Source organism: Patagioenas fasciata, chromosome 10, assembly GCF_037038585.1.
Source record: "Patagioenas fasciata isolate bPatFas1 chromosome 10, bPatFas1.hap1, whole genome shotgun sequence".
Lineage (NCBI taxonomy): Eukaryota > Metazoa > Chordata > Aves > Columbiformes > Columbidae > Patagioenas > Patagioenas fasciata.
Window position 1 is genome coordinate 20,889,137 of NC_092529.1, and position 27,604 is coordinate 20,916,740.

General features: G+C 39.8%; 1 protein-coding gene across 6 annotated transcripts in view; it reads left to right on the plus strand.

Annotated features, from left to right (window-relative positions):
• The window catches only part of FHIT (fragile histidine triad diadenosine triphosphatase), a 565,652-nt gene that overhangs the window by 398,302 nt on the left and 139,746 nt on the right, over window positions 1–27,604 (plus strand). For 4 of the 6 annotated variants that reach the window (XM_071813287.1, XM_065845700.2, XM_071813288.1 and 1 more), the window contains 2 exons: window positions 19,217–19,362; window positions 20,242–20,271. In XM_071813287.1, the coding sequence (XP_071669388.1) occupies window positions 19,217–19,362; window positions 20,242–20,271 (176 nt within the window). The remainder of the gene's footprint in view (window positions 1–19,216; window positions 19,363–20,241; window positions 20,272–27,604) is intronic. The other 2 variants (XM_071813289.1, XM_071813290.1) reach the window with 1 other exon arrangement.

The window sequence follows — 27,604 nt, forward strand, 5'->3', positions numbered from 1 at the left end:
ATGTTGTTCACCTAATGAAGGCACAACTCATGAAAACAACTATTGAACTGTGGTACACTTTATGAATACTGAGGAGGCATTCAAATTTAAAATGCATGTAGTAGTAACCGGGTCTATAAACTGCTGCTCCTGAAGCCTCGATGCACTATGCATATTTCTCCATATGAACATTTTTCACTTGCATGTTTTTCTATTTTCGAAGACAGTTTGTATGTCTCCATTTAGCTTCATCAAGCCAGAGAGAGTGCAGTTATAATTAGTTTGGCCATGGAGGGCTGGGTGGATTTTTTGTGAAATACTCCAATTCATAACATGCCTTGCTACATTTCTGTCCCCTTAAATAAGAGGAGATGGATCAGAGTGAGATGCAAATAATGTAGGAGAAAAGGTAAAGAGCAAAGAAAGCAAGCCTTTATATCCAGGTGTTGAGGCCAGCTGTGATCTATGCATTGTTAAAAGAGCACATTATATGAAGATGAGGCATGAATATGGGCAGATTAGGAGAACCCTGCTGAAATGTGTCAAAAAGACGATTTAAGGGAAAAAAAACCCTGACCCAGTTGCACCCCTGAGAGGGCAAGGGAGCCAAATGGGGGGATGTGCGTGGACAGTGAGCAGCAGGCTGCCAGCCCCTCCGGCGGGAACAGAGGAGCAGTGGGTGTCCCCCACAAGTGTGGTGTCGAGATGCTCCGGCAAAGCCGGAGGGTCTGGGAATGGAGGCTGCCTGGTGCGCAAACCCCACAGATGTCCTGGGGTGAGGCTGCTCTTGAAATGGGATGTCACCCTTACAACAGCTCTGTCACTTGTAGCCTTAAAAACCAAAAATCCGTATTTTAGGTTACTGATATGAAAAAGATGTGGCTGGCTGCCACTGTGAAGATAAACCCACTCTTTCTTTTTCATTTTCTTTTTTTTTAATAAGCTTCATTTTGCAGTGCCTGGCCCAAAGGCAGGGGCATTCTGCTCTCTTCACTGAGCTGATGTTGATTAGCTCTGCTAAAAATGCATATCAGCATTTGCCAGATGCAAATTATTGTTCTTGACAGATTATGCAACTTGGATTATAAAAATCCAACATTTTTCTCTTTTCTTCCTGTCTGAAGTTTAAAACAGAAATCTGCAACTTGGCAGCACGTTGGGAAGCGTTAGTGTTCTCATTTAATTCTCAGAATTGTTAAAATTTGGCATATTTGCAAACTTAGGCTGTCCAGAATATGGGAGTTCCATTCTGGGAAAAAAAGAAATGGTTGATGTCCTGTATTTGTTGTAACTGAAATGACTGTTGAATTTCTCGTTAAAAATCCCTCTGAGTATGTAACACAGCACGGAGCAGTCAGGATGCTCGGAACAGGAGACAGAGCTCTCTGCAGAATTACTGTGCTCCAAAAGAAGGCTCAAATCCCCTTGTTGTCTGATCTGAGATCACTTAGACTTTGGAGTCTTTTAAATTATTATTATTATTATTATTATTATTATTATTATTATTTTTAAAGCAGGATTTGTCTTGTAACCTTGATTTTTTTTTTTTTAATTTTTTTTCGGTATAGCAATATTTGCATGTGAATAAACACTAAGTACAGAAGAAAAACACAGTGAATTCCAGATAGCTGTACTTTCAAAGTTTGCTATATCCCAAAATAGCTCCAGACCTCATTCTGTTCTGAGATCTGCAGTGCACAACTTTGCTCTGATACGCCGCTCTCTTTGTATGTCCTGTATTTTTAGTGAAATCAGTGGGACTGCAGAATCCTGCTGAATCCTCCATCTTCCTTGCTGACCTGAGACTAGATCTTTTTCCCGTGTTTGAAATGGACACACTGCTGAGATATTAAAAATGCTGTCTGGTGGTCAGTGTTTTGTTTTTAGCCTTTCGTATTTCCCCTTGAAGAGCAAAGATGAACTCCTGATTCTGTGGTCTGGGTTGGTGGTGGTTTTTTTTTCTCTCTTCTATATTGAGGCCACTATGTGTGAACACTGTAGATACAATATATTGTGTCACCCCTGCCATGATCCCAATGGCTAAGATACGAGCAGATTTTTATTTAAGGAGTCCAATCTACCAGAGTTGAGGTCCTCTAGGCAGCTCTGCCCTATGTGTTGCAGTGGTGAAATGGGAAATGAAGTGTTGCTGAAGAAATCTTCCTTGCAGTTCAAATTTCTTAGCTGTTGTGCTTGAAAGCCAGACACTTAACATCATTTTAATGCAGTTTTTGTGTCTGAATTAATATAATAAATGTCAATGTTGAATAGCATAAGGTCATATTTTACTACTTTGACCAGAAGTGTAATCTTCCAAGATTCAGCTTTATTACTGTTATAACAGTCATGCTGGATAAGGTCACCAATATATCTTTCAATATGAAGTAATATATGAAAGCATGGTTTATACCAACTTTATTCTCTGCAATGTGCGTTTGTGTTATGAGATGTATTGACAAAGATCTACCTTGGAGATATTTGCATCTACGTATGGAGCTGGTGGGGTCGTGTGTTGGTTGTGCTCATTAGGGCCTCAGTCGTTGCAAAGAAATGAACCTCTGAGGTTTATACTCTCTTGCTTCAAAAGAAAAAGGGCATTTTCTTCAGCAGTATAGATATTTAGTGTGAAAGGCGCAGCTGTACACCGCACAGCGTGATGAAAATGATCTTGCTTTTGCATACGTACACTTTGGTTGAACAACAACAGTCACCAGCAGTGCCGGATTTCAAAGGTAAATACATCAAGCGCACGTATCAAAACCTGCGTGCGCTTTGCTTATAAAGAGATAGACTGCACCAGTCTTTAAAGCTGAAGTAATTGGACACCTACCTGTGTATTTACATTGCATGACATGGTGTTACAGATGTTTTGTTGTGGCCTCCAGACTGCGTTTGTAAAAAAGGCAATAGATACCCTTGATTTTTCTTTCGAGAGAGGGGCAGTGCTCCAGGTGAGACCATCGCCGTTGCCCTCTTGAAACTCCAGCACTAATGATTTTCTTCTCTTTGGTATTTCTCCTGGTTTGTTTTTTAAAGAATTCTTTAGGAATTTTTATTATGTGAGGATGAAATGCTACTCAACTTATTAACTTATATACCTTACTTGCTTAGAGAAAAGTCACCAGTTTTTGTGGAAACTGAGAGTGAAAAAAATTCAGGGGTTAAAAGGTTTTGCAACATCCAGTGCTGTACTAAATTATGTAAGGCAAAAATATTAAATAATAATATATTTTCTATTGCACATAGCCTGTGTGGGGATTATATGGTGTAGGATGGATGGATCCCAGGGTCCTTTCTTCTCTACTCTTTTTTAAAGCATTCTTTTAGGTAAAAAAAAAAGTTATATTGGAAAACTTTTTTGCTTTTTTTTTTTTTGATCTCAAGGGTTAGCATTCCTGAATACTAAAACTATTTTGTAACGCTGAAGTCCCAAAACTCTTTCTGCTTGTGTGGGTTTGTGTGCAAAACAAATAATACCAGCATGCTGTTCCCGCCGTCAGTTGCAATCTCTGTTAGCTGTTGCAGAAGAGATGTGCGCACCACGCTGAAGAAACTGGGGTTTGAATCTTGTTTGACAGCTCTAGAGGGGCTTGTTCTGTATCTGTAGTCCAAGGTACATCATGTAGTATGTGCTGTCACCAGCGTAGTTACGTTGTGGGAAAAGGTGGCTGCAAATGTCCCAGCTGCTCAGCCCAGCCTCTTGTCCATCAGTGTTAAGCCAGATTTCGGAAAATCATTTCTAAATCCTTCTGCTTGAGGAAACTGAATCAAGGTAAAGCCATTTTCTTGACATCTGCTTCCGCAGTGCTTTACTTTCCATAATGTGCAGATGTATTCTTTCACATTGTGCTTCCCATTGTGGGAACATTTTGTTCTCTACTGTATTCAAAATGACCTTAATTACTTTAACCTTCACCTGTTGGGACTCTTATTTCTGGAAAATCTTCATAGCGTGCAAACAGAGGAGGTAAATGTGTATGTGCAGGCATGTGAGATAAACCTCCAAGTGAGAGTCCTCTGCTTGTTAAGCTTTGGAGTGTTTTTGATAGATCAGTGGCAATCTCAGAAATGTGATCCTCTAAAGCACAGTTCTTGTGCATCCATAGGAGTTAAAGCAAGAAAAAAATTAAAAATACATATATATATATATTTATATATATATATTTTAAGGAGATGTTCACTGCTCTAGTCATCTCTCCTGCTTTGTTAAAAATGGTTTACTTTTGTCCTGTAGGTTGTCCTCCAGCACACTTGGGGAAATTGTAGATGTTTTGATATCAGACTTCAGAACAAGGCAACACACTTTGAGTTTCAGTGCACGTACACATCTATGTATCTATAGCTTACACAAGTTTAAAGGAAATCAATTAGCAATTGACTATTGCAGAGCAATGGCGATAACATCTAGAGGTGTGGATAGTTTCCTAAGGCTGAGCAAGTCTTTTGAATTGTCCAGTACTTGTTGAGGTCAAAATTACTGGGAGACGAAGAAGCTCCTCCTTGCAGGATTTCATTATTTCATGATTTCTGCAAGTGGAGATAAAAATGCAGAGCGTGTAATTAAAAAGAACAGCAGGCTTATTGAATGTTCCCAAATCTAAGATCTGTAAGAGTCGCTGACAAGGCATTCGCCCAGTGGGCCCCACAGCTTTGAGCTCTGTCTGCTCCTGGTGACCTTGGAAGTGTGTGGGGCTGGGGGGGACACGGCTACTGGCTACAATTTGGGTGCTGCTTTCCTCCTCGGTTCTTGCTACCTAGAAGGGTTGGGTGAACCCATCCAAGATGCTCAAGGGCAAACACACTCTTCTGAATAAACTGAAAAAAGGTTAAAACGTAAAATTACACATTTGGCTATTACTTCTCAGCAGCAGAATGTGCTTTGTATTTTATTCAAACATTGGCTCCCCAATCCTCCTGTCATTGGAAAACATTAAATTATTATAAGTAATATGTGAGTGTTTCATGCATTTTGTAGTACTTCAGGTCACAGAGGTGGCCAGGAAATCTAGTATTTCACTTTTAAATGTAAGCCCCTTGGTGTCTTAGCTGCTGCCACTGGAGGTTTAGGTGTCAAAGTCGTGCTACATGTGTGGTGTCAGCTCTGCCTGTGAGCACAAGCTAGAGCTCCATTTTCCATCCTTCTAATTGGTATTAAAGGAGACAGCAGCAGCCTCGCAGCTGGCATCTCATTTCATCAAAGCAGTGATAAACTTTATATTCCAAAAAACTTCTCTCACTTCAAAATCCTTTAGTTTTGGTGACAAATGTTGGGATGTATTTGCATACAAATCACTTCCAGGAAAAGGTTGATTTTATTATTATTATTATAATATATATATATTTATATTTTTTTTAATGCTTTCTAAACATAGTTTATCTGAAACTTTTATGAGCCAGTGCTTTGTTTTCATACACTGTCTGATGAGCTTCCTCTGGAACAGAAGAGACTGAAGCAACGTTAAATGGCCTTTTGCTTCTTCTTTTGAGGATATTCTGAGCATGTTTTGCTACAGAACAATTTCCATTCCCTGCTATAAATTTTTGGCTTCTTGTCTCCATTGATAACTTTGCACTTATAAATTAGTAGTTCAAATGTAATAGGATCTGATGTCATGGCTGCAAGGGATTTTTAAAAATTTCCTACTATTGATTTAAGTTGTTGTTTTGATTTGTAGTATTTTTTAAAGTGTGGTTTAAAATGTTTTTATTCAATAGCTTTCCATTCTAATGAAATGTCCTAAGAAAGTGGTAGTTAAATTGAAATTTCATTTATTCTTTCTGATGACAAATACGGCTTAAAAGAGCTTAATTCTCTCCTACCGAAAAATCTATCCTATAGAAGCACTTTCATGTCTTGGTGACTACTTGCATGGTGAAAACATCTCAGCCTGACCTCTCCTATTCGTGGACACTATTTTATCTCCTCTGCAACCAGCTTTGTCTGTAGTGGAACCAACATTTCTTTTATCACCCAAGGTCTGATCTCTAAGCTTTCACCTTCAAAAGCACAGCCATCCTGAGGTAGACCGGTAGCTCAGAATGATTTATAACTGAGGAGAACTTTGAAGTGCCTATAAACAACCAAAAAGCAGTGTTTTCTGCCTTTTTTAGTTACGCTGCTCTTACTTTGCTCGCTTTGCTTGGGCATCTCTTGTGTCTTCTGTCCTGTATCAGCAAAATGCAGCCAGGGATGACTGTGCCACCAATTTCTGACTGGCCGGATAAGAAGCCTAAGATACAGTAATGCAAAGCCTGGGGAAAAATGTTTCACAAGTGTTTTTCACACCAGAAGTATCAGCATGGGGTTGCATGTGAAATGCAGACAGGCACATTCAAGGGCAATCTGCAGAGACGTTTGATTTCCAGAGCGACAAACATGCAAGTCACTTGTGCAGGACTGAGCTTTCTAAGAGTGTACGCAGCCATCACTGACATGTGGGGATGTCGCTGGGTGATTCACATCCAGCAGCTGAACAAGAGGAAGCCAAGCAAATAACAGTGAAGATGCTTTCATTTGGAGGAGGACCAAATGTTGCTGCTTTTTCAGCCGCTAGATATAGGATATCTACTTTGTGACCTTCAGAAAGAGAAAGACATCCACGTTTCTCAGCAAGATGGCTTTGATGCTGATCATAAACCGCCAAGAAACTCTATGTGCTTGTAATTTAAGGAAGAAACAGAGGGATCTAGAAATTTATTTGCTGGAACTAAGTTTGCAATACCAAATTCAACATCAATTTTCTCCCTCGCATCCAGGATGTAGTTGGAGTACTGTCATCTTCCTTTGTTGTTTTTTTTTTTTTTTTTGGCATAAATTTACTTTTTTAACATGTAGAACATGTCAGATTTAAAGCATTTTTTTCCCTCACTCTAGGGAACTGTCTGATAGCAACAGGCACAGTGACATATTTTTTTATGAGCTTGTATTATGGTAACCCTGAGAAGTCCAAACCAGAGATCACAGCCCAAACCTTTGGGGGTATGTAGATGTGCTGTGAAGTGCTAACAGCTACTCAGACCTTGCTCCAGTGAGACTTTCAGGCCTGTGATTAATTTGGAGTGCACAGTCATCTTGCAGATTCCCACACTGGTTCCAACAGTGGCAAGGGAAATATGTATTAGTGAGGGTGAGGGAGGATGGAAGGGTTGAAAGGCCATAAAATCAAATGCTTGCTTTGAGGGACCTCAGTCTAAAGCATCTGATAACTTTGGACTCTGTCCTTGTACTGTACAGCACTCGTAAGGAGCTTCATGCATGTATTGAGGTTCATGTGTATGGTTCTGTTTCAGCCTGTGCACCTGGGGCTTAATAAATTGGAGGAGGGAGAGGAAAGGAGGAGAGCAGGTTCAGGTCCCTACTGAGCAGAAACCCAGAGAGGGAGACACAGGAGGTTTCACTTCTGCAAATGTCTTCTCATACCCCTTGTTCAGTTCATTATTTTGTTGTTGTTGATCTCACAACTGCAAGACATTCAGGGTCTCCCGTTGGCCTTTTACTAGCAACCAGTGTTGTGCAGCAGCTGTTGTTTTGAGACCTGTATTTGCTCTTGGAGACTCCTGTTTCTGTAGAGCACTAGTCTGATGGACATGGCTCTTTGACAACATGTGCATGTTCTGCGTCTCTCCACAAAGGATGACCTCTGGGTCATCTGCTGAGAGCAGCAAAGGAGGATCTTCATCCTGCTGACTTTTGTGAAGGTGATGGGCTGATGTGGAAATGCTCCTGTGGGCAGAAAGCCAACATTGTGCCATCCAAATCCTTCCTGTACTTCTCTCTGCAGGGATTTTGTACTGCTGCATGTGATGGGTTTCAGCACTTACGGAGTATGAGAGGGCAAACAAGAGGGGGGAAATGCCTTCTCCTGCTCTCCTCCTTGAGCACCTGTTTAAGGAGCTAAGCATGCACTGGTTCTGGATTTGCAACTCATTATAGTGACAGACTGTGACAATAAAAAGAGCCATGAAAATAGATCATGTAAAGAAGTCCTGGATTAAGGAATCCCCTGGTACACTGGGACATGATAAAACCCCACTAAGTCAATAATCTGTGCATTAAGAACCATTCTGGTTATGTAAAGGCACTAAAACAGTCTGTTTTTCTCAGTGAGCCAGGGAAGTGGTAGCTTGGGTATGTAATTGCATGATAAAGAGCACTTGCTCTTCAGTAGCCCTTACAGTCTAACTTGATTTACAGATCAGATCTCTGTTGATGACAGTAGAAAGACTGTAATGATGCCAGTGACCGTGTCTGAGAGAGTCTCAGTTGTGTCTTTATTCCAAGTCCACAGAAAGGAAATAATAAAAACAGATAATCACATTAAAGTAATGGTTTCAGATGACACTTGCAAAAAATAAGGTTATTTGGAGTTAAACTACTAGTTTGTCTTCTTCATTCTCATGTTCTTGAATATTGCAGGAGTCCTGGATGAGAGTATGAATTTATGTACCGTGCATGCTGAAATGCCCAGCTATGATGTGCAGAGCTGTGAACAATGAGCATTAATGACAATAATAGTATTAGAACAGCATCTACAGAGGCAGTCATGACACAGGGCCCTGTTGTTCTTATCCAAGAGGATTTATTATGTGAGTGGAAAACCAGGGGGGGCATCTACTTTCTGATTCCCTCCTCCTTTATAGCTTTCATTGTCTTGGGTGCCTTGTAAGCCATGTTTTACCATCTTGGCTTGGGTTTTCTTTTTGTATTAAAAGGAGGGCTTCATATGGATAGCTTCATGTTGAAGATAGACTCTGTGGCTGTTTTTCACTTTCTCAGCCCTTAAGTATGACTTATCCAAAGCTGACGCTCCTGCCAGGTGAGGGAAAATGTGTCTTTGGGAGCATTTTGCCCCAACACATGCACTTTCAATGAACATTCTTGTCTATGCCAAGCTTTTTGTGCTAAAGTAGATATGAAATAAGTTGTCAAAATTATGTAGTTAAAGAATAGTGGCCTAAAATAATTTCTTGTCATGTTGGATTGCCTCTGAGTCTCTGCTTAAACAGTGTCTTTGGTATTTATACCCCACCTTTCCCTCTACTGAAGCTGAGTGAAGGCTGATTCCCTGCCTTGCCGCACTAGTTGTTTTAATCCTCAGATACGTAAACTGCAGAAGATACTGTTGTAAAGTTCCTCCTAGTTTTGAAAAACCTCTTTCAGCTCCCAGTTACATTTCCCTTGTTTACCATTTCAGTGTCCCTGTCCAACTATTAATGTTTCTAAGGGTTTCTAAGAATTCCTTAGAATACCAGCCATACTGTTTTCAGTAGTTCCTGCTAAACAGAAAAGTAAAAACATTTTCAAAACCAGTAATAAACTCCTTTACTTGCAAAGTCATTTCTCTACAACATCCACTTGAAATGTGTATTAGCCAATGCAATAAAGATGCTCATCTAGGTTCTTTATCATGGACTTTGCAGTTTTAAGCATTCGAAGGAACTGATGGAAATACACTGGGGTATTAATTTTTAGGTGCAGCAGCAAAGATGTGATCTTGCAGGGCACAGGTATTATGAGACGCCGTTCTGCCGTGCAAGTGTAGCGAACAGCTCTTTCATAAGGCAGATAGAACATTCTCTTGTTTTTCAGTCTGTTCCTAAAGTTGCTGATGTTCTTACAGAGGGCTAAACCATTCCTACAAAGGGTGGCGGGAGCATTTCTTTTCTGCACAAGTGTTTCTTTCTCTCCTGTGTTATTTAGGCCCATTCTACTCATGGATTAGTTCCCTGGAACCGCATAGCCCATCCTGTTCCTTTAGAAGAAATTTCAGTAACTAAGCACACAAAATATGCCATGAGAACTTCCAGCTCAGGAGAAACACAGCTCTCCATTGACTCTAACTGGAGTATTTTTCTGAATACCCTAACAGAACTGGGTAGAAAACCACTTCTGAGAAATTAATGGTTATCAGGTGGTGTATTCTATTTGAAAACTTTGAAAATCCCAGCATACATTACAATATTCTTTGAGGAATACACTTAGTGTAAAACAGACTGAATTACCCATATTCAGTTTTCCAAAACTCCCTGTTATTCATGTTCCTCATTATCTGTCAATTACATTCAAAATTACCTTCATTACCTGAAAACCTTGATTATCCAAATGCATTAATTGTCCCCTGTGATACTCTGGTAATTGATCTTGTACTGCATTCCTCCAGCTGATGCTTCATGGGTCATGAAATGAAGATGCTGTTGGTCTGGCATGTGCTACCACAAGCTTGTCTTTGTGCTGTTCAGTATAGGCTCAGTGCAGTTGTAAAGAGCTCTTGGTCATCTGCCATTGATAGGTATTTGAAGAAAGTGGATCTATTACCAGCTTCTCCAGCAGCAGGTCCAATAGAACCTTCCTTGGGATGACTTAATTCTAGAGAAAACAGAAGTGGATGGAAGGAGTGCAACTTCCCAAGTAGCAAGGAACTTCAGCACTGCCACAAAGCACTGGCTTTTCGCAGTTCCCGGTTGGTTTAACCAATTTACCTCCAAAAGATAAATGCCAGGGAGATTCACCAGATATTCATCTGTTAATTTTATTGCTGTGTCCTGCCATAGATGCCCAGAAGAAGAAAAAAAACCAACCATGTATGTACTTTCAAGTACCATAGACAACAATGTCAATAATGCTTATGGTTTGTACAGAACTTAATTCCCAACACACTCCGTGGTGTCTTTCTGCCAGGTTAAAGCTTGTTTCCAATAAAACTTAATGCCTGTAATATGGCATCCAATAAATTGCAAGAAAGTAATTTTGTCATAACTAATATATAGTAATTAATTATTCCCTCATTATAGTTCCTGAATCATGAGCTAGAATATAACTTCATAATGATCACATTATATTTTGGATATAATGGTGGCACAGCTCTGAATAAGACTCAATGCTGAAGCATTTTCTCGTAAGTTGTGTTTTATTCTCAGGTGGAGAGGCTGCATCATGAGCTCAGTTCTGTTTGGAATGAGGTTTTACATGAACATATCACTTCCTATGGCAAATGCCGTTGCTCCTGTGTTTGGGCAAAAATCCCACCCTTCGAGTGTTGCACCCTAAATGCTGTTTGGCTTCTGCTGTCAGCTTCAGGCGTGGCTATTTATTTCAGTGGTGCTGTACATTTATAGCTGGTAAATGTGCCTGGATTTCATGTAATTATGAATAGTTTTGTCATATATTTAGGAGTAGGATATATCATCTGGAGCAGCGTGGATGTAGTTCTTAGCCAAAATGGGTTGTTGTACCGAAGTATTTCCTTAGAGGGTCTTCTCAGAACATCACACAATTTGCAGATGAAGTCTTTTCATATTGGGACTTCTACATTTCCACTTTGGCCATTGGTTATTGCCTTTGAGCCTTTCCAGATCAAAAGCTCAATGTGATTCCATAATGTGATCATGATTCCTGGTACAAATGTAACTTTATTTCTGCAGTAATCTTCCACCAGATGAAACTTGGATCAGAGGCGTGTTTCTGAGCCACCAAGTCTCCCATGGCCATTCTCACTGTGGTTCCACTTAGGCACCAGCTATTGCCCGAGGCTGCCCCTGAGGTCAGTAGCTGGCAGAAAAGGACAAATCCCACAGTAAAATACCACTTGCTATGAGGAACTGAGCTTTTAGTTGACCTACTTGACATACCCTAAAGGCATTTAAAGTGACTATCAAATATACGAAAGCCTTGTTTAAAATGAAAAGTGAGCAGTTCTGAGTCTCACATTTCCCCGCTGTGGCTCTGTCTTGTGGAGTCACTGTACTTTGGGTAGCAGTACTTTGTGCCATCTAGCATGATTTAGACCATGAGCCCTATATATGTTTAAATTAGATGTACTGAATTTTTTCCTGCAGAAAAAGTGAAAGAATATTTGTTAATTTATTGGAACTATTGCACCTTTACATGAAGAATTATTTTAAGTAGCTTCAGTGGGGTGAGAAGATCAGGTAGAGTAGAGTTAAAAAAAAACAACCAACACACTGTATAGAAGCTGAAGTGTGGTCTTAAAACAGTGCACATCTCATAGTGCAGAGGGATCCATGTTAAAGATTTACACTGATTGCCCTTCGTTCCACTGGAAGCACTAATTCTCTGTTTTATTGCATAAATCTGGTCTTCTGTGTTAGTGTAAACACGTGCTGAGCTGCATTATCAAGATCAACTGTGTTTAGATAATTCGTCTTATCTTAATGACTTTTTTATTAATGCTAAGATGTGGCATAGCAAGATCAAAAAATGCTTTGTGTGTGGTTTTAATAGGCTGAAGCAATTTTAAAGTTTTTTTATTGTAATTTTATTGCATTTTCTTTGGTTCTTAATCATCTTTATCATTCACAGCTAAGTTTTCTCCTAAACTAGCAAGTTCTAAAGAGTGCTCCTCCACCTCTGCCTATTATGAGATGCTCACTTTTAATCCAGATGGCCTCTACAGATTTCCTTCCAAAAGTGAGTCACTCCGTCTTACTGAATAAGATTTTTCCCGATGGGGAAACATCAGTTCTTGCATTACTGCAGTTTTATGTACATCCTAATTCAGTGAGTTTAGTGAGGTCTGAATGGATGTATTGTTGTAGTAATGAAGCAGAATATGTATTTTATTCATTTTTAGAGGATTTTAGATGCTTGTATGTGTAGGTGCATGAGCTATTTCAGTTGTTTTCGCTTGCTTCTTTACTCCTATATAGGCAGTGTCTGTGGAATCATTATTGTTTCCTTCGCATAGAGAAATTGCTCCTGTAGCCTTCAAAATGTGAAGAGTTATTCAAGGGCAGAAAAAAGATAAATGACTGGCAGTTGTTTTTCAGTTATATTAATTTTATTAGTCATGTATTCTCCTGTGTTTTTTTCTGAGCTGTGGGACTTCTTTGTGTTAGCAATTAGAGCTTTTGAACAAAGAAAACTTCTGCTTAGATGCAATGATGAATTCAGTACCCCTGCCTACACTCCTCAGTTGAATCTGGGGAAAACGTGGTGAGTTTTAATACCTGAAGCTTTGTCTGACTGATTCTCTCTGCTTGGGGCACTTGATGCAAATTCATGTAAAACAGAGCGTAAGAAAAGAATAATCCCTCACCCAGCTTCCCACAGCGCATTATTTCTGCATTCCCATCAGCTAGCTTATGGATGTGCAGAAGGGGCCTTTCATACAGATGCATGAGATAGAAAGAATGATTTTTGTAGTCTTCTGCAGATGGTTCTTCTTCCCAGCAGCTGCACCAAGGGAATGTCTTCCCACCTGGGTGAGGGCTGAGCTGGCCACTGAGCAGCGTCACCGCAGGGACACCATCCCTACATGACTCCCAGATGCTTCCTCCTGTTAAAAAAAGGTGGCAGCAATACCCACGGTGCTACAGTCTGTATTAATCCTAAAATGAGCAAAGCCTTGATCTCCAAGGCGGGAATTCTCGCTGAGTGTTGACTGGGAAATGGCTGGGACGTTTTCAGCCAGGAGGAAGAAGCAGAGGCTACGATGCTGCAAGTTATTCACCCAAGCTTATGAAATACATGAAGCAATATTAAGTCTCCATCTGTACCATAGTTTGGGACACTTTGTTTTTTGTTTTTTTGTTTTTTTTTTAAATGAAAATTGATTAGTCAAAACCAAAATATTAATAGAAAAGTCAGCTTTGAGTTCCCCAAGCTTTTAGATTATTAAGGGACATTTTTATTATTAACTAAACGGCCTTTTGCATATAAGTTTTAGAATGCTAAAATAGATATTTCCAGAGTTTTTAAAGTTTTTGATATTTTATGAACTACTATTTATCATCTTTAATATTTTTAATATATTTTGGATCTTGTGCTATTGTGAGAGGGAAGAATTTATAAATCTTCCAAAAGTCACATGAACAGGAGCAGTATTTCCATCACTATGTGAGCTACGGATTCCCAGCCACATTACACATTGAAGAGAGATCATCTTCCTAAGTTAGAACATTTTGTAACAGATGATTTAGAAAACTAACGATGTTGGTCAAACCCAGGAGCTTCATAAAGCAGCGATTACCCTTTCACTTTTTAATATTCTACCTTTACCTCCTTGTATTTTGTTCCTTTAAAGACTCACATATTAAGAAAACCTGTCAGTTTTAATGTTTTTAACTGGTTCCTCAGAAAGAAAAAGAGAAAAAACAGGTGTTTTTTCCCCCTATTGTTAGAATATCAGTACCTGGAGAGCCTTTAATTTTTTTTCCTTTATAAAGCTTTGAATTGTTCTCTTTGAAGTTCAAATTCAGGAATAAAACAGAAGTAAAAACAATAAGTGTGTTTTCTATGTAGCAAACTAATGGACTTAATGAGGAAAAAAGTCTGTGTTCCAAAGCTTGTCACATAAAAGGAATTTTAACCTCATTGGGGTTTCTTTTTTTGTTTGTTTTATTTTTTTTTGACCTCCCAAATGCCATTTTTCCAGCTTTCCAGAAATACAGGATTTGTGTACCTTGATGTGTGAGAAAATTTATGATGGGCGCTTTGTGGAGTTGATTGGAATCCCATTGAAGGGAATGTGTAGCCTATCTTAGACCTTAAATACAGAATTACCATAATTTAGGTTTCAAATTCCAAATTCAGAAGAAGTGAATAAAAATCACTACCGCACGTTTGAACTTCAATCACCATTCTGCTCTTAGCAGAGGGAAAATTGCGTTTGAAGTGGTGAGCACGTGGATGTTGGCCATGTGTTTTGCTTTTCTTGTAGAATCTGAGCCCACTCTGTATGATCAGCTTAGAGTCATTATGCATTTGTAGTAGAGACCCGTCATCTTCAGCGTGAACGTGTCCTTCAGTACTTAGACGCACATGGGAATTTGTGCTTGGCTTAACTGAGTAGAGCTTTGACAGTGTTTGACCGCCTGTTGCTGAACCACGTTGCGGTAAATGCCTCTAAATACCGGTCTCAAAGGGCTGCAGTTACTATGGTCTGAAAAGTCAATGGGAAAGTGAGAGGCATTTACAGAAATGTGTATAATCTTGACTATCGAGGGCTGAGAGCTGGCATGTGAGTTCCAGCATCCTTGCACTGCTGGGGTGCGGATCTTGTTGAACCACGCTTACTTGGGCATGAGTCTGAGCTTTTCCAAACAGGTTACAATCCAACAGTTGGAGAAAGGCATGGGCTGTTAATTTGAATTATGGAGGAGGCTCAGGCTTTGGTGCATTAAACAGGCTGCTCAAGGTTGTGCAGGGAGTGGTCTACTGTGCCCAATATATGAGGTCAAGTGATTTTGTTGAAATCATAGGTCATCCTTATAGCTCAGTTTGACGGTAATGCGTCCGATCCACTCTTGCTTTACTGCTACTTTATGGTTATGCACTTCCATTAATATACCTGGAGTTTTAGTCTATCTACTCGTAGTCTTTGGAAAATACTGACATTCCTAATTATTTAATAAATCTTTAATGGAGCTTTTAGTGTGTCTGAGGGTATATATATTGATTTGTGTATGCGTATTTAAGTATTAGGAAAAAAGTAAGGTGGCTGAGAGACTCCTGCGAGATCTAGAAGAGAGGAATGTACGATCACAGATTATAAGATGATGTGAAGGTTTTCCACTCCTTAAAATGGAGAAGCTGATGTATGAAATTGCGCATACTCTAATGATGCAGACTGACTCAGAGATTTTGAAGGAAATAACAGCTGTGCATATCAAAGCTTAAAAATAGAAACTTCATCCGTCAGTAACAGTTTAGAATGAATGAAGAAATCATGAAATTATTAATTATGGTGGTTAGAAAAAGGAAATGTAAAGTTCAAACGTTCTGAAGGCAGAATGCTGTCTTCAATTGTGCAGCACATCTGCTATCAGCTCTTGTCCTGCTGAGCCTCTCTGAAAAGTGGGGGGTGTTGCCCAGATATAGGCACCTACCGCTATTTCGGATACCCTGAGATGACTCTGCCTTCCCACCTGGCTGACAGATACGACACGGGACATATGGGAGACTCCTGCCCTTCTGGAAGAGCAGCTGGCTGCCCCGAGGCGTCTCAGATGGCAGGAGATGCTTCTGTCTAAGGAGTAATTGCACGGAGACATAAGTACAGACTCACTTTCCCTTGCATCTGTAATACACAGTCACCTGAAGCACATCAGTAGTTCATAGCAGCCTTCGCAGTGGGTAATTGCAGAAAGCAATGAACAGATTATCTGATTTTAAACTTAGGAAGAATTTTGAGGTGCATAGAACATTTATTCAGATTTAAATCTGACCAGGATGTAAAATGAAAAGCTATCCTAGTGTTAAAAACTGTTGTGGTGAATGGTTGTGTTCTTAATGACCTCAATCCATGAATTCATTCTAACATTTGCCTTTTTATATATTCATAGTTAAATATAACTTGAATGTTGTCCTAATTACATTCTCATTCTGATTCAGAAATTCTATCATTATTCTTTGTAGAATTATTTTGAAATGATGGAAAGTTCAGTAAAGAAGCTCGAGTGTGTGATTGTGCCTTTGAATTATTTATCACATTCAAAGACAGAAATACGGTTAAAACCTAGTTTGAGTTGTAAATGGGTCTTGGTAACGTAAGAAGGAAGTGAAAATCGTTTTTGCAGCATGACGTGGTTTATGGGCACATCATTTGATATTGCAGGAGCACCTCACGGCCCCACATGAGTCCAGAGCCTCGCGGCTTAAAAAGAAAACATCCATTGCACCAACTGGCAATGCTATCTAAGCAGATAAGACAGATAAATTGTGGGAGAGGAGAAGAGAGAGGTACAGAGACAACTTGTTCAAATGTCAGAGTGGATTAGTGATAGAATTAAGAAGAGAAATTGGATGTCCTGCCTCGGTCACACCCAGCCTCGCGTTGCACTTTTTTATCCCTCTGCTATGTGCTATGGAAACAAAAGCTCTCGAAACAGCCCATGTTTTTTAGAATGCTTCACAGCGACAAGTAGTACAGTGTTAATATAAGTTTATAGAAGCCATGATTAATGCAAAAATTCATACTCGTGGCTGCGGCCCTGAGCTGGGTTGAGAACAAACAATTGCTGGTGAGGCGTGTATGAGTCCCAGAGGGGGAGAAGCTGCTGGGAAAAAATTCGAAAGGAGAAAAGGAAACTTGTCTTAACGTAAGCAGCAGTTTTGCTAGAGGTAAGTGAGGGGAAATTCTTCATTTATAAATGGTTCGTTGACCCATGATAATAAAGCAGTGCTACAGAAGAAGGATAATTATCTACTTAAGTATCAGATGTCCTAAGGGTAAAAGCTTCCTTTCTCTCCTTTTGAAAAATGAACTCGGATTAAACGAATGTCTTTTTTTCCTGTTTTACTGTTGACATGGATTTCCTTTTTATGAGTAAAATTAATTAGTTTTTCTATTCCTCTATTCCCAGTATGGAAATCAGGTCTGCCAAGCAAGTTTCCAGATCTTCCCTTGGGCCCTAAGTTCAGCCAACAGCGTCTTTTTTGGAGGTGCTTTGTACAGTGTGCTGGGAAGTCACAAATAGATTTCAGGAGCTTTATTGTGCCCAGTAGCTTGCCAAGAGGCACAACATTTTAGAACTAAAACCCCACAAAACTAGTCTTTTTGTCCCCATCCAGCTTTGGTGTATTTCCAAGTACCTGCTTTCTTAAACACATGTTTCTCCTTTCTTAAATTTTAATACCAAAAGTTGTCACAAGAGAAAAAGAAAACAGTAGTGGGATAGCTGATGCTTTACTAAAAAATGAAGGCAAGGGCCAGATTTTCAAAGCAGATTAACACCTGCAGATGGGGCCAGTCTTCTCTGGCTCTGTTGGGAGCTGCTGGCTGTGGAGCTTGCTCGAAAAATCTGTTCCCGCTTTAGCAAATACCCATTACAATCTCATCTGTCCTCATCTGGATTCTCAAAAATGATCAAAACCTGACCCTACTTCTTTACTTCCAGAAAATGTCTGTTTTTCCCTGGAATCAGAATTTTAAATGTGATTCCTGCGATAAACTTGGTGAATGTAAAGATGTTGACTCCGTGTTTTTGGAAGTATATCGTCTTTCACATGTATTAATCTTTATTTCAAGCATCTCATGTTCCTCGAAAATCAGGTTGATATAACCTTTGTGTGAACCTATTAACTACAGAGCATCTCCTAGTTACATTTCTGGAGTACAGGGAATATTCATGAATACCTGCAGGCTTCAAGATGCAGTAAAAATATAGACGGCTGTAATACAATGGTATGGAACTTAATTTTCTTCAAATACTCCTTTGAACTCTCATTTTAATACTGAAAAAGTAAGAAGTTGTTAATTTTCATAGCCTTTGGTCATGAAAGTTCAAGTGGTGTTAAAGGTGATTTTAAGGTCTTTATTCTGCAAACACAATACTGGAAGTAAGAAGAAAAATCCTGTCTGCAGGGAATTAAAATGAGAATCAAGTCCCAAGTACTTGGTGGTTGGATTTAGACACCTGAGGCTCTGCTAAGAGTTCTGGACCCTATTAATAATGTTACAAAATTGACTTTCAAGTGAGGAATCAGAGCAATTATTCATTTCTGTGAACACAGCAGATCAGGTGACTGTGGATACTGTCTGTGTATTTCCATTGCTTACTTTATACCTTCATTTCGCTGATTCACGAAGTACAGTCACCAAGGTGGAATAAAATCAAAAAGTATATCTACAGTTTTGTGAACACTGCAATTAAAAGGGTACAGTGTTAATTATCTTAATGTATTTCTAAAACCATGTAGTTGTAACATATGAGCATTCCTTGTGAATGGTAATTAACGTGATGTAGTAATAAGCGACCTGCTATTATCAGTATAGTGTCAGCTTTTCACATTTAGGTATCTAAAATTATAGGTGTAGGATCAAGATTTAAAAAAAATACATACCGCGTGTGTGGTAAAGCGTTGTAAACGTCTGCCTCAGATCATACACCCAAACCCATCTGAAATTCCCTTGGCTTTCCCCCATTTTTAATCACAACAGGAAATGTGTTTGATTCTCAGAGGTGTTAAGTACACATCTCTCTATCAAAATGGTAACTCTGAGTCTGAAAACTTTACTTTCCTTTAGATATCTCAGTAGTAACATATGGACCTTAGTTTAGTCATTTTGCCCATAGCTGAGGGATCTGAGGAAACAACTTCTGCACAAAGCATCATATGATTCTCTGTATTTAGCCTTATGTCTTAGTTGCTCTTGCTGTAATCCTCAGGAAAAGTTTAGGCAATTCAAAGATTAGAAGCAGGTTACGGGCTAGGGATTGAGCCGCTTGTCCTGGACAACTCAGACTCGCGTTTTTGCCTTGACGATGCCACCTTCAGATGTCCTTGTTTGTCCCCTGCGGCCAGTGGAGCGTTTCCGTGACTTGAATCCTGAGGAAGTGGCCGATTTATTTCATACGGCGCAAAGGGTCAGCAATGTGGTGGAAAAACACTTCTGCAGCACCTCGCTCACCATTGCCATTCAGGTTTGTAACCCAGTCAACTAAAAAAAGGTTTAATGATTTGCTTTGTCAAGTTTTCAACCTTCTTACTTAGTCCAATGACAAAATGACTTTCAAACTTCAAGAGGCAATAAATGCAAAAATAATAATAACAAAAAAGAACAAGAACTGCATTGCACTCTGCCAGATTTGCCATTGAAAAAAATGAGGGGTAAACCAGCAGAAAGGTATGGATAAGTAATAACTGCAAACTTCGGAATAATCCTGCGACCACTCCCAAACACAGTGCTGAGTATTGTGAGTATTTCAGCAAATACGCTTCCTTCAGAGAAAAGTTTGCAGGATTGACCTAGAGAAGGCAGCCACATCTCCCTGTTCAGCAGGTAAGCCTCTGCTTGTGATGAAACAGGTAATTCCTCTTCACAGCTGTTTATCTGCAGGCAGAGAGATGTAGCCATGTAAATACATTGTCAATTCGGACCTTTCAGTTATCTGTGCTCGGTGTTTTATACCAAAAAAGAGCTTTTTTCAAAGCAAATCAGGAAACTAACCCCATTTCATTAGAATAAGAACTTAAGCAAGCATGCTTTGATTAAATTCTCGCTTATGTGTCTGATTTTATATTCACAAGGACCAGAAATCTATTGCTACCTATTCAAAAATACAACCTGAAAGACTGAAAAAACTGTCTTTTTTGTGGTCTAAGATACAGTTTCTCACTTTGCCATGGCACGATGTGGAAAGGCGCCTTGTCCAAAAACATTGTGTTGAGGGGTCCCCAAGAAAATATGCTACATTAATGTACAGTGAAATTTGATGTAAATGGTTGTTGAGTAAGATTTCCGAATCCCTGTGTGATCCTTGTTATTTCCTCTAACCCGAGATTTCTCCCTTTGCTTACAGGATGGCCCCGAAGCTGGACAAACAGTGAAGGTGAGTGGTTATTATACAGAATACAAATTAAGAGACACTTATAAGAACTAATAAAAGATCAAAGGCAGTCATCTGCAGACCATTGCTGTATCATTTTATCATTGAGATCAAAAAATCCCAAGTGTACAACAGCTGTAAGTACTTTTTATTGAAATTGCACAAGATAATGTTTGCAGGGTTTCTTTCTAGGCAAAAATTTCCAATCATGAAAATATCTTTTCTAAGCTGCTGAGTGTATTTATGCAAGGAAAGCAGTAGAAAAGAGGCATCTGATCAAGTTGTTTGTTTTACAAAGAAAATATTTCCCTTCCATTCATAATATCTTTCTTTGTCTTTTTATTGCCTAATGAGTTGTAGCTAATTATAGCAACAGTTAAACTGAACCACATCATGAAAACATACCTTTTCTCTATGCTTTCTCCCTATATATTCATATCACATTCTTGTTTCTGAAGTTCAAATGTAATGGAGCCAGTGAAGCTTAAAAACAGATTTTAAGTGTATTTCTGAAAAAAAGCTTGGGGGTGGAGAGGAAGAGAAGGATTTATGATTATATTCTCCACTTGAGTAATAGCATAGATAACATCCAAGATGGCGCTCCAGCCGTGTTTCCCTGCCTCGTAAGGCAAATGCATATATAGTTACATTATGTGCCTGAAAACAAATAAAGGCTATTTTTTTTACGTCTGGAATCAAAGGAAAGTCAAACATGCCTATGGGTTAGCACTTTGTAAATTCAGATTAAATATCCGAAGCTGTTTGGGTTGATTAAGAAAACCGTAGCAACCAAATGATGGCATATAGAAGAATTATATTTCTTTCCAATTTGCTGTGTTGACCTTATTTTTCCTACTCCTTTTTGTCGCCTGCTTTGCATATTTAGCAGAGAGGTAGTACGGAGAGAGGAGGAGAAATCAGAAAATCCCCAAGATTTGGGAAGCTGAGGAGTTATGAAGGAACATAATATAATTTACTTCAGTATTGCAATGAAACAGATTCCTCAGCTCGTGACTTAGAGCACATTGGGTGGCTGTCACTGGGAATGCCTCTTGATAGGTCAAAGTCTCAGTTTAGATACTTTGCAAAGTAATTTTTTTCGTTAAAGCCAACATGTTTTAACAAGCAGATCACAAGATTTCTTTTAGTATGTTGGATGAATGGGTTTGTTTGGTTGGATTTCTTTTGTTTTTTTCCTGTGTAAAGGAAAGGTTTATAGGAATGATTATATTACCATGAGAAAATTTGCTAATATCAATGAGCAAAACAAGATGTAAAAATTTCCATCTTCTGTGAGTGTGAACAGTAACAAATGCTTATGTAGGCCCTAAAAAGGCAAGGAATTCTGTCTAATTTTGTATTTGTACTGAAGACAAAGAGTGTTAAGTGTTAATCTATCCAATGTATTGCAAAATGATGGCCATCCTTCATCCTTCCTTCTCACACTTTTAATAAGCAATGAGATGAAAATGACCTGCTCTTACAGCTGTGAACCCCTAGATCCTGTAATAAAGAGTGTGTATTCATAAATCAGAGGTTACCAGTTTGCGTTTCTCTACTTTTCTGCATCATTGGGCAACACTGTAATTTATCATCATCACTTTGGGATGTTTATCATCCAAAAATGCCAAAAACTATTTTCTTCAGATAACTTAGAGCTTTCAAAACTTGAATAGGGGAAGAAATTACTATGATCAAGATCTTCTTTAAAGTGAACAACAGGGTGGATACATAAAGAGCTGGTTCCATTTAAACTATTTTGGATCAGAAAGTTTGAAAAACCACCTATGTTATCTGCAAATAATTTATAAAACTTAAATTCAGTGTGTCGAGTGTTTTTGTGTGTGTTTTTCTTCATGTACCAGAATGCACAATAATCCAGTCTTCCTCTAAGGGCACTTTTAATTAAAATTTCTGGAACAGATTAAACATTAGAAAAACATTCTAATAGTAAGAACAGCAGAACATCACAGTAAATATCCAAGGGAGTCTGTGGAGACTCTGTTTCAATAGGGAAGGCAAGGGTATGTCAGGAGCTAATTGGGTGTAGCTGATATTGCTTTGAATGGAGTCACATACCAGATGGCTTCAGGAGTCCTTTACCTTTGTATTTTATATAATTCCATATACCTGTGTAAATATAGGCTACTGTATGTGCTATGTAGGAAAAGAATTACAGGAAGCAGAGGAAGAGTATTGGCTGTTAAATTGGTCAGTGCAAAGCTTTACTGCAAAATGGGAAGAGCTGTCAGCCTTGCTGAAGATGAAAGCTTACTAAGAAATTTTATCTGGAAAAGATGAGAAAATTCTCTTTGTCAACAAGAAGGAATCGTAATCCATGTCCAAGAAAAATCTTGGACTTCCATTGGAGTATGAGTCTTGGGTCTTCCTTTGCTATGGAGATGCCAAAAATTATGTGCTCAATGCATGGACAAGGTTTAATGGAGATTACCTTTTCAGTGTGATTTTTGGATAGAAATCGATTATAAGATCATCATTAATTATGCTGGCGTGAGACCTGTTGGTATGTGAAGGTTTCAGATGCACCATGTGCCATGCTGTTGGGATACTTCAGCGGTGCCCCAGGACTCTGTTGGTGCTGTACTCTGTTCCTTGTGCATACTGTCCTCCTTTGAATCTAAGCTAGCAGAGCCTACAGGTCAGTGTCCTAGCGAAACTTATGGTCCTTTCCCCCACTATTGCAGTCTGTTTGCCTTGGATGGGTCTTTGGAAGAAATCATATGTGACCCTCAGCTCACCATTACCTTGGAAAAGTAGATGAGTCTTTTCTTTAGCAGCTGGAAATGCTCATTTGCTAAGGAATTCTGAACCATGCCCCAGGTTTCAGACCATAAAATAATACAATATATTGCTTCGTAATCTTTTTCCTGCCTATTCACAGATTTTGCCTGTTCCAGCCCTGTCACCTCTTTATGAGAGGGACAGATGTCCCTCTCCAAAGGTGGTCACAGATTTGCACACTTTGCACCACCTCACGACAGAGAACCTGAGCATCCCTGAGCAGTGAGAACCAGTCAGTAAGCATAACCATCTTCCAGCATTAAAGATATTTTTAATACTTCTTTCTTCTTACTTGAGTAAGGAAGGAAATTGTGGTTAGGTTTTCTCTCAAAGAGTAGTTATCTCTGCATTTTTGAGCTCTGTTTTTCTCGAAGAACACAAAACCCATGGTGTTCTTGTGCCACAAATGGGTGGGTGAGTTTCATGCTGGTTCTGTTTGAGAGTACCTTAAATATCCAGGCAATTTCATGGATCAGGAAAGTCAGGTCTGCATCTTAATGCAGGGCTCTTACTGCTATGTCAAGTGAGTGACACTTCGAGATTTCCCCAGTATGTTTTATAGCCTTCTTTTCAACATCAAGTCACCGAATGCTCTGGCTGCCTTGGTGGATGTATAGCATAGCGTAGAACAAACTCGCAGCTTTACCTTTTATGTGACATTCAATCACAAGAAACTCCATGTACTCTGGACTCCGTAAAGGCTAAACAAATCAAGCTGGTAGGAGCATGATGCAACTAATTTATCTGTAGAGACAAGATAATATTGCACAGCAAGTGTCCATTGCCCAAACACATATGAACACATACTCTGTTTTGCAGCAGTGTCAAAGTCTCCAGCAGCTCGGCACCTCCACTCTTGTCCATGAGTGTCTGTTTGCCAATTACAGGTTCACCCAAATAAATGAGAAAGCGAGGATGATGGTGGCAGTGTGGGTGTATGTGCAGAAATTTTATATCGCACACATTCCACTAATTATTTTACACTGAGAAGGCTGCATCGTGATTAATTTTTGATGTATTATACATGTTTTTCTTTCCCAAATGGTTTCTTAATGCCGTGTTAAATCAATCCACCTGGCTTGTGTTCTTGAGAAGTCTTAACCTGAACTGTGGAGTCCAGGGTTTATTTAAGCCTACAGCCGACTGCTCTTTCATACAGGTTTGAGTCTTTAAATCAGATCGCATTGCAGACTGATTGCATTGGAAGGATTAAATTCACTAACTGCAATACTTTTGATGCCTCAGCTTGCTTTCCCTGCAGACTGGTAGATGTGAGTCCTTGTTTAATGGAGTATTGGAAACCACCTTTTGCCCTTTTAAAAGAAGAAAAAAAGTTGGTGTTTGAGAAATGGAAAGGTTTTTCTTACCTCTAAACAAATACAAGAATTCAAGTAGAAAAAAACAGGGAAGAAAGAAACAAGCTTTTGGAAACCAGATTGTGCTGAGACGTGAACAAATGGCCTTGTTTGCTTTACGCTTAAGAACCATGCTTCCCTCAAAAACTTGTGGGATGTCCAAAAATGATTTGATGAAATACAACAGTCTCTTTGAATTGCTTTGAGAACCACACTAATAGAATTTGTTGAAGAATATGCGATATTGCAGATAGGTAATTGGTACATCAAATTCAGCAGTATCAGGGCTGCTGTGTGTTTTGAGCTCATAATTTTCTTCCTATTTTGATACTATACTTAGACCAGAGTGGGTTTTGGTGGGATATTAGTGGTGTATATTTTCCAAGCTAGGATTATACTGCCCTTTACAGAGATGGGGAAGCAACAGGGGCATGCAGATAGTTTGCTCCCCCACCCTACTCCCTTTAGAGCCTTTTGCTACCTCTTTGTTTTATTACTCTTAGTAATAACTCTTGCCCTTTCCTTCAAGGCCTTGTTCAAAACCTGCCTTCTGTTGGTCTAATTCTCCTTTCAGACCCTTGGCCAGGCCTATGTTTTCTGTGATGCAGTTAATGGATATAGCCCTGGAGTCCCAATTTCCTCTTTGCTTCGTCAGGTCATTATTCCTGTTTAGTACATGTAACATTTAGTTTTTGATTGAACTATAAACTTTTCAGGAAAAGCATCATGTTGCTTTTTTGTTTGCCGTTCTTACAGCTCAAAGAGGCACTGGTGTATCTAATACAAATAATGATATGCAGAACCTAGAATGAAAATAGTTCTTAAGGCCCACGTAATTCGTACAGATCAGTTCCTTGTACTTGTAACTTGGTAACAGTTGGAAAAAGTAGGATGTGCCTGTGTCCAGTATACACCGATGTAAAGTTACAGAGGGTTTTTGAAGACAAAAGGAGATAAAAGAAAATTGGCAATGTGGAAGCAGCCTAGTGATTGATGGACATGACACTTTCCTAACTGAGAATACCAAAGGCTCTGGGGCACTGATAGATTGAAATGATGACCTGGATAATGAAGTCTGATCTAGAAATATTGGGTTGTGAAGTTCCCTGAAGGGATGCAGACAGAAATTTTTGAAAGATTCTCTTTAGCAGTGAATTATTATGGTTCTGAATCCGGATGATTTTGAATTTCCATTAGTGAATGTCATGATGTTGTACTTCTGACTTGTAAAGAAGTATCATTGTTTGTCCTTGGTCAAACACTGAGTAGTCTGTATGGACTAGAATGTAAAGGAAAAAAAAAACTTAAAAACATGCAATTATAAATGAGGAGAGTAATGGAAGTTTCAAAACACAGGGTGTTTCAAAAACATGGACCCAATTGCAAAGCAGTATATTTCATGATGGCAACATGTTACAATTACGCAAAACTTTACAAAAGTTTTAATGAGTTATCCAGTGATAATTATTTGAAACTCTCTGCCCCGCCTTTGAAGTGGAAAGAGTTTCATTCACGGGTGGTTCATGGTTGTTGAGAGAGAGTGATTTCAGATTGGGCCCATCTTTTTGAAACACCCTATATTTATGTCGAAGAACGGTAATGAGAAGGAAGATTTTACTATGCCATGCTAGCAATTCTACCCTTTTTTCCTGCTATATGGATTTTAGATGAGCATTCTCTTTAGGTAGTGTAATTCAAAAAATACCCCTAGAGCTAGTCAGAGTTATTGCCACTGCCTAAATTAAACTATAATAAGCAAGTAAGTGGGCTCAAATGTCTGTTTAAATTGCCTTAGTGTGCAGATATTAAAAGTCATGCAGCTCTGTTGGCCACATCCAGCATTGAGCTCTTCCCTTGCCAGGCACGGTCAAGCGCTGGCTGCTGCTTGTGTGTCCTCCCAAAGGCCGGGGGGGTGAGAGCCGAACTGTGGGCGATGCCTGAGGACCTGCAAAGGTGCTTGTGTGTGTGTAAGGGGAAGGGACCGTGTGCTGTTGAGGTGTATGTGGGATCACTGATGTGCCTGTCCCAGTCCCCAGCAGCCATGTCCCGTGTCATAGAATCATAGAATGTCCTGAAGTGGAAGGGACCCACAAGGATCATCAAGTCCAGCTCCTGTTCATCCATGTGACAACCCCACAGTTCACACCGTGTGTCTGAGGACGTTGTCCAGTCTCTTCTTGAACACTGTTAGGCCTGGGACCGTGACACCTCCCTGGGGAGCCTGTTCAGTGTCCAGCACCTCTGGGTGAAGAACCTTTTCTTAATGTCCAACCTGACCTTCCCTGGCACATCTTCCTGCCGTTCCCTTGGGTTCTCTCGGTCACTAAAGAGTTCAGCGCCTGCTCGTCCTCCTCCCCTTGTGAGGAAGCTGTAGATCATGATGAGGTCTCCTCTTGGTTTGTTCAGCCTGGAGAAGACTGAGTGACTTCAGCTGCTCCTCATATGGCTTCCTCTCCAAACCCTTCACCAACTGTGTAGCCCTCTTCTGGATACTATCTAGTAGCATCATATCTTTTTAAATCTTTTTTTATATCTTTTTATGTGGTGCCCAGACCTGCACACAGTGCTCCAGGTGAGGCTGCACCAATGCAGAGCAGAGTGAAACAGTCCCCTCCCTGCACAGCTGGCAATGCTGTGGTTGATGCACCCAGGACATAGTTGGCCCTCTTGGCCGCCAGTGACACTGCTGGCTCATGTTCAACTTGCCATCAACCAGAACCCCCACATCCCTCCCCATGGAGCTGTTTTCCAGCGTCTCATCCCCCCGTCTATGTACAGCCAGGGGCCTGCAAGTCTGGGGAGAAGCTGGGGCTGCAGGTGGCTGTGCCAGCAGCTGGTCCAAGTGGCCAGCGGGCAGTTGCCCCATGGAGTCCAGCTCATGCTGGACACGGCTTCACGCAGCCCGCCGTGACCTGCCTGGCTGCGGCAGGGAAGGTTCAGCCCTGCCAGGGCTCCCCGCGCTCTGCCCTTCTGTGCAGCTCCAGGAGAACCTGCTCCTGCTTCCACAAGAGCTTTTTATTTTATTTTCCCTGGTATGTGTTTAGATATTTACAATTTTCATGACAGGAAAATCTTGAACAAATGAGTCATTGAAGAGGGTTCATTTGTGAGGTTGAAAGCTCTTCATTTTTATTTTTTTTTTTTATAAACAGAGTTACATTTCAAAATGGAAAGAAGTA